At 39.0% G+C, this 7,898-nt stretch overlaps 1 gene segment (V, D, J or C); it reads left to right on the top strand.

The window, feature by feature from the left end:
* Positions 1-986: 986 nt before the first annotated feature.
* LOC114686745 lies at positions 987-1,495 on the top strand. The segment is given in 2 exon segments: positions 987-1,032; positions 1,116-1,495. Coding segments are annotated over 2 exon segments (426 nt in total).
* The last annotated feature ends 6,403 nt before the right edge of the window (positions 1,496-7,898 follow it).

Genomic DNA, 7,898 nt, shown 5'->3' with positions numbered 1-7,898 from the left:
ACTATATTATATACATGAATTAAAATTTCAAAGAATAAAATAGTGAAATGTTAAAATAACAATTTTATAATTTTTTAGAATTTTCATATGAGTGTATTTTGTACACTATAAAAATTTCCCCCATAATCTCTACCCTTCATTTTCTTTCCCCTCCTAATTTCCCTTTATTCTACTAGACAATTTCACTTATACATCATCATGTATTTGCATTCCTAGTTGTATACAAGTATGAAATATCTAAGAACTACTAATCATTTAAGGTTTGTGTTTCTGAGACGATCTTAATGAGTTCATTTATCTCTAGTTGCATCCATTTTATATAACTGATGTAAGTATCGTATTTCTTGCAAATGAAAAACTTCTGTTGTGTTGTTTATATAAACATGTTTTCATGATTAATTCCTCTGTCGACAGACACATAGTTTATTTCCATAATTTAATTATTGTTATGTTGTTGCAATAACCATTGCTGTGCAAATACTTTTGTAGTGTATTTTCTTTTGGTCATATGGGTGAGTTTCTTAGTATATAATCTGTCGGAAGGGATAATATAATTGCATATATTTGAAGGAGGCTGTAAAGTTCAAACTTAGCAGGTCTTAAATTTCCCATCGCTGACCTTGTCATCACAGCCACCATCTGTACTTCAATCTCATAACCTTGTAAAAAAATGGAGCAACTTTCTCAGGCCTACTGAGAGCTTAGGTCCTGATGTCACATCCTCAGCATCTGCACAGGGCTCAGGAAAGGAGCATGTTATACACTTCCTCAGAGAGGATTCAGAATTGGCCCTCAGCTTCTTGCTGCCTAACCTAGGTGTCCTCTGCCTTCTTCTCCCCCTGAACTAGGTCCTTATCTAAGAAGTATCCTGCTCATGAATATGCAAACTACTCGAGACTTTGGTTGTAAATACAAGGATGTGTAATCCCCTCAACAACATATGATCTGTGTCCCCTCCACAGTCACTGAGCACACAGAACCTCACCATGCGATGGCGCTGGATCATCCTCTTCCTCCTGTCAGTAACTAAAGGTAAGGGGCTTTCCAGTTCCAAGCCTGAAGAAGGAACATGGACTGAGGTGACAGTGACATCCACTCTGCCTTTCTCTCCACAGGTGTCCACTGCCAGGTCCAGCTGCAGCAGTCTGGTCCTGAGCTGGTGTGGCCTGGGTCCTCAGTGAAGTTGTCCTGCAAGGCTTCTGGCTACACCTTCACAGACCACTATCCTACCTGGGTGAAGCAGATGCCTGGACAGGGACTAGAGTGGAATGCATGGATTATTCCTGGAAGTGGTGATACTGACTACAATCAGAAGTTCCAGGGCAAGGACACACTGACTGCAGACAAATCCTGCAGCACAGCCTACATGGAGCTCAGCAGCCTGACATCTGAGGACTCTGCAGTCTATTACTGTGTGGAACACAGTGTTGCAACCCATATCCTGAGTGTGTCAGAAACCCTGGAGGAGCAGGAAGCTGCCTTGGGACTGAGATGACAGAGAAGATCAGCCTGAAGACTTTCTTAGAAATAACCATACTGAGTGTCCCTTTGTCTGACAATTCACAGTCTTATAGGATCTTTGTACTTTCAAAATACCACTAGTATTAAAGTGATGTTGAATCAGGATGCCCTTAGAATGCACCATAAACTGAACAGGTGTTTACGATTTACCACCTCCATTAATATGATTTTTTTTTTTGGTTTTTTTCGAGGCAGGGTTTCTTTGTGTAGCTTTGAGCCTTTCCTGGAACTCACTTGGTAGACCAGGCTGGCCTCAGACTCACAGAGATCCGCGTGCCTCTGCCTCACAAGTGCTGGGTTTAAAGGCATGCGCCACCACTGCTGGGCTATTTTTTTAAAAAATAAACTATAATAGAAAAACTGTATATATATTACATCTAAGGGTCTGGAACTGTTGGTGGAGTAGCTGGGAATGAGTTATAATATCAGTTAGGCCAGTAAAAGACAAATCAACAGCATGTGCACAAACAAAACCCTTTCACAGTCCAATTTGTTTTCCCTAAAACAAGAACAGGCAGTTTGTTGCACGAGTTCCCATAGATTTTGTGTAAGGATCAGTGTCACAGCACACATCTGATCTGTGTCAGAATCCCTGAAGGAGCAGGAAGCTGCTTTGGGGTTGAGAGGACAGGGAAGAATAACCTGAAGACTTTCGAAAAACTTGTGGTTAAGTACCGAGGAAAGGAACAACAGACTAAGGATTAGTTCTATTACATGAAGAATTTCCTAGTCACACTGCATACAAGATTCAGAGAGCAGGAGTTTCAAATTAGTGAACTTGATCCACTCATTCTCTTGTTGATATCAATGTGAGCATTGTCTACCATAATTTAGTCAACACTTTGGAGTAAAAATATCTGGTCACATTTCACATCAATGTCTAATTTGTAGATGACCAATGTTGCTGTTGAATATTTATTAACAAGTTTTATTCATCACACCAGTTTGTGTTTATGAGCTTTTAGGCTCTGAGATTAAGCAATGATCACTGATTCACATTCATAGTCTTCCCCAATCTCAATACCCTGCCCTGTAATCACAGCCTGTTACAGAACAGCGAACACAGTGACATGAGACATTCTCCTCCAGTCTTTGGGATACATGGGTTTCACAGTCATCATCAGTGCCTTGCTGAAGGCTATTTAGTAGTTAGTGTTGCTGATTTATGACATTTTCCCAGAGGAATGGGCTGCAGAAGTTGTCTGTAACTTCCTTCAGAGGTAAGTTACAGAGAGGACACCCCAGAGATGCCCAGAAACATCTCAGAACTGGATTTTCCTGCATCTTAGATATCTGGACACTGAGGAAACCGTGTGCATCAATCTGTGAGACAATCAGAATGAAAAGATGTGAACCTCTTTCCAGACACAATCTCTTCCCTGTGGAGGGCCTCCAAAATTGTGCAAGTGGTGCTCAGGTCCTCAAGTGGTGTTTAGAAGAGTAAAATACAGCACAGTTACAGTAGGGAGGCTCAAGGGTTAATTATCAATTCAATCAGGGACCAGCCAGAGAAGTGTAAATAGTCCACAGAGTAAAGAGAGAATCATAAAAAAGCTAGAAATCAATATATGATGTAAGTAAGGAGATATCCTGCTCACTTTCACATTTGTTGCAACAGATCTGCACATACTATAATCCCAATATTACTTTACCTCAGGAGAATAAACTACATCTATTTATATCTCACAGGTCCCAGAATTTTGTGAATGGATTACATTGTAAGAAGAGAAAATCTCCATACTATTTAGAAGGCATGCATTCCTGTCCATTGTAACCAATGATAGCCAGGAGCATCTTATGTACTGAAGTTAAATGCGGCTTTATAGACATTACTTAGCCCAACAGAGATTCTAAAATGCCAAGAAAAAACCATCCAGTACCCTGAATTGTAGGGATAAGTGATAGAAGAGCAGATATGCAACAGACTGGTCCTAGATCCTTTTATGCTTCAACATTAGGTGCATCTGACCCATAAGCTAAAATTAGAGGAAAATATACATGACTAGCATTAATTTATGTAGTGTACATTTTTGTGTAAATATTGTAGCTATATTTCAGACATTTAAACACACATGTACAGGTAACCCTGCATAGTAATATTTGATTCTCCCATTCCTGGGAGCATATTTCAAATCCATGAAAATATTCAGCTTCTAAATAGGTTAACTAACACATGTCCTATCCAAAAATAAGAGGACTGTGAAATTGGAAAGATATACATGGGGAGATAAAAACTTGTAAATATATATATATATATATATATATATATATATATATATATATATATATATATATATATCCTGCACCCTTGAGGATTCTGGTCAAGGAGATCTCTCTGCCTTCATTCCTTTAAATGTATGCAAATGCAGTGTGGGAAACTGAGTCACAGCAGATATTTGATTCATTTCTACTTCCTTTTTAATGAGAGTATATTTTCTCATGGTATAATTGTTAACTTTTCTGTGAGTACTACAGTGGGTTATCCTCTTTCTGTTGACCCCTTTATCTGCATGTCTCTGCAATGCATACATGGATACATTGGGGGCTGCATCTAAGTTTATGACTCATTGTGGTTCTCTGACATCAGGTGCTCTGTCCCAGATATAGTCTGAAGAATGTAGTCTCCTGTTGTTCTTTATTGTTGTGACTTTACTACAAGTGGTAATTGCTAGAGCTGGATCCAACTGTCATCAGGGAGAAGGCTGGCATTGAGAGGGGCATTGATGATAGTATGGAAATATCTTAAAATCAAACTCAGATGTATCCAGTCAGCATCTCCAGATTAACAGCAATCATTTCTCTCTGAAGTTAAGCTCTTTTAACACTGAAGCTATTGGGATGTGTTACTGCTCAAGAAAGACAGTGCTATACAAGTGTGCACTCCCTCCAACAATGGAGGAGTGTTCCCCTTGCTCCACATCCTCTCCAACATAAGTTATCATCAGTGTTTTTTATCTTATCCATCCTGACAGGTATAAGATGGAATCTCAGAATTGTTTTGGTTTGCATTTCCCTGATGAATAAGGATGTTGAGCAATTCCTGAAATGTCTTTTGGCCATTTGGGATTCTTCTGTTGAGAATTCTGTTTAGATCTGTAGTTCATTTATAATTGGATTGTTTGGTATTTTGCTTTCTATTTTCTTGAGTTCTTATATATTTTGGAGATGAGTCCTCTGTCAGATGTGGGCTTGGTGAAGATCTTTTCCCATTCTGTAAGCTTTCATTTTATCTCATTTATTGTGGCCTTTGCCTTACAGAAGCTTCTCAGTTACAGGAGGTCCCATTTATTAGTTGTTGCTCTCAGTGTCTGTGCTACTGGTGCTATATTTAGGAAGTGGTTTCCTGTGCCAATGCTTTCTAGGCTACTTCCCACTTTCTCTTCTATCAGGTTCAGTGTAGCAGGATTTATGTTGTGGTCTTTGATCCACTTGGATTTGAGTTTTGTACATAGTGATAGATATTGAACTATTTGCAGTCTTCTACATGTTGACATTCAGTTATGCCAGCACCATTTGTTGAAGATGCTTTCTTTTTTTCTTCTTTTTTTCATTGTACATTTGTGGCTTCTTTGTAAATTATCAGGTGTTTCCAGGTGTGTGGATTAATGTTAAGGTCTTCAATTTGATTCCTTTGGTCTACATGTTGGTTTTTATGCCAATATCAAGCTGTTGTTTTTACTATGGCTCTATAGTGGAGCTTGAACTCAGGGATGGTGATGCCTCCAGACATTCTTTTATTATACAAGATTGTTTTAGATATCCTAAGTTTTCTGCTTTTCCATATGAAGTTGAGTATTGTTCTTTTGAGGTCTGTGAAGAATTGTGTTGGAATTTTGATGGAGATTGCATTGAATCTGTAGATTGCTTTTGGTAAAATCACCATTTTTATTATGTTGTTTCCACCTATCCATGAGCATGGGAGATCTTTCCATTATCTGATATCTTCTTCAGTTTCTTTCTTCAAGGACTTAAATTGCTTATCATGCAGGTCTTTCACTTGTTAGAGTTACTCCAAGGTATTTTATATTATTTGTGGCTATTTGTAAAGGGTGATGTGTCTCTTATTCCTTTCTCAGGATAATCATACTACAACTCACAGCTCCAAAGAAGATTGGAAAAAAGTAGGACCATAAAAGGGATACATGGATCACTTTGTGAAGAGGAAACTGAGGATATCCCGATGAGTAAACTGTGGATGAGGGGAGGGCACTGGAGGGTAGGGGATGGGGGATAAGAACATGAGGGAAAGGGATGGTCAATATGGTGGAGGGATGGAGTGGGAGAACAATGAAAGAGATATATTGATAGAAGGAGATATTATGGACTAAAGGAGAAACCTGGTGTTAGGGAAATTCCCAGAGACCAACAAGGATGACCCCAGATTAGATTACCAGTAATAGTGGTGAGGGTTCCTGAACTGGCCTACCCTGGTAATCACATTGGTGAATACCCTAATAGTCATCATAGAGCCTTCATCCAATAACTGATGGAAGCAGATGCAGAGATCCACAATCAAGCACCAGTCCGAGAACTGGAAGTCCAGTTGAATAAAGGGAAGCAGGGTTATAAGGTGGGGGGGTCAAGATCATGATGGGGAAATCTACAGAGACAACTGAACCAAGTCAAAGGGACTCATGAACTTTAGGCTGACAGCTATGGAACCTGCTTGGGACCAGACTCGACCCTCTGCATATGGGAGACAGTTGTGTAGCTGGGTCTGTTTGAGGGGCCCTGGCAATGTGATCAGGATTTATCCTTGGTGCATGAGCTGTCTTTCTGGATCCCATTCCCTATGGTCTGACACCTTGCTCACCCCTGTTAAAACAGAGAGGGGCTTGGTGCTGCCTCAACTGAATGTACCAGGCTTTGCTGTCCCCCATGGGAAAACTTACCCTGTTGGAAGAAGGGATGAGGGGTGGGTCCAGGGGAGAAAGAGGGTGCGAGGAAGGAGGAATGAGGAGGGCTCTCTTCTTGGTTCATAAAAGGAATTTCAAAAAATAATTAAAAATAGACCTTGCATCTTCAATGTAAGTCATGATAAACCAACCTGCAGGGGAGCTCAGAACCAGCAGGTGGCACAATGGAGCCACGATTCACCAGTAGAGATGAAGTTGGTGTTCAGGGGACTCCAAGATCTTTCCTCTGTTCTCTCCTGCCCTGTTCTCACCACTAAAGATAGTATAACAATTTTTAAAATTATAACATGGATGGAGAGAAACTCCTAGGACCCTCACCAAGGTGGAGATCTATTGGCATTTATGATGGATAAGGAAAATATCTATGTGTATATAGATAGCACTGATTGGTTCATTGTGTTATTAGTTAATGAAACAAAAGTGGTCAGGAAGTTGGGAGAGAGACTTATTAGAAGGTCCCAAGAGGACATGTTGGGCACAATTGTTGTAGATATGATCATACTATAATATTATACACGGGTTAAAATTTCAAAGAATACAAATTATTAAATGTAAAAATAACAATTTTACTTATGTTTAAAATTTTCATACACATGTCTTTTGTACACTGCATATATTTCTCTATAATATCTACCCTTCATTTTCTTTCCCTTCCTATTTTATTTTTATTATACTAGACAATTTCACTTATTCTTCATCATGTATTTGTATTCCTACTTGTATGTAAGTATGAAATATCTAAGAACTACAAATGAGAATCTCATTTAATGTCTGTGCTTCTGAGATGCTCTTGATGAATATATTTATCTCTAGTTGCATCCCATTTTCTATAACTGATAGTTTCCATATTCCTTGCAGATGGAAGACTTCAGTTGTGTTGTTTATATAAACATGTCTTCTTGATGAAATCCTGTGTTGACAGATACATAGTTTATTTCCATAATTTAGTTATTGTGATGTTGCTGCTATATTCATTGTTGTGCAAATATTTATGAAATATGTTTACTTTTGTACATTTGGATGAGTATTTTGGTATATAATCTGGTGGAATGACAAATATCAATTGCATATATCTCTGAAAGGAGGCTGTAAATTCTCATAACTTAACAGGTTTTAAATTTCCCATCACTATCATTGTCACAGTCACTAATCTGAAAGCCTTTTCACAAAGTGAAGCAACTTTCTCAGGCCTGAAATGTATTGAGAACTTTTGTCCTGATGTTACATCCTTAGGATCTGCACAGGGATCACAGAAGGAGGATGCTATACATTTCCTCAGAGAGGATTAGGACTTGGCCCTTGGCATCCTGCTGCCTGACCCAGGTGTTCTCTACCTCTTTCTTCTCCAGCAGGACTAGGTCCTTATCTAAGAAGTGCCCTGGTCATGAATATGCAAATTACTTGAGTTTGTGGTAGTAAATACTAGGAAGTCCACACCCCAGAACAACATATGATCAGTGT

The sequence above is a fragment of the Peromyscus leucopus genome, chromosome 14, assembly GCF_004664715.2.
Source record: "Peromyscus leucopus breed LL Stock chromosome 14, UCI_PerLeu_2.1, whole genome shotgun sequence".
NCBI classification, from domain to species: domain Eukaryota; kingdom Metazoa; phylum Chordata; class Mammalia; order Rodentia; family Cricetidae; genus Peromyscus; species Peromyscus leucopus.
The sequence above is the reverse complement of the archived record's forward strand: the minus strand, read 5'-3'. Positions and strand labels throughout refer to the sequence as shown.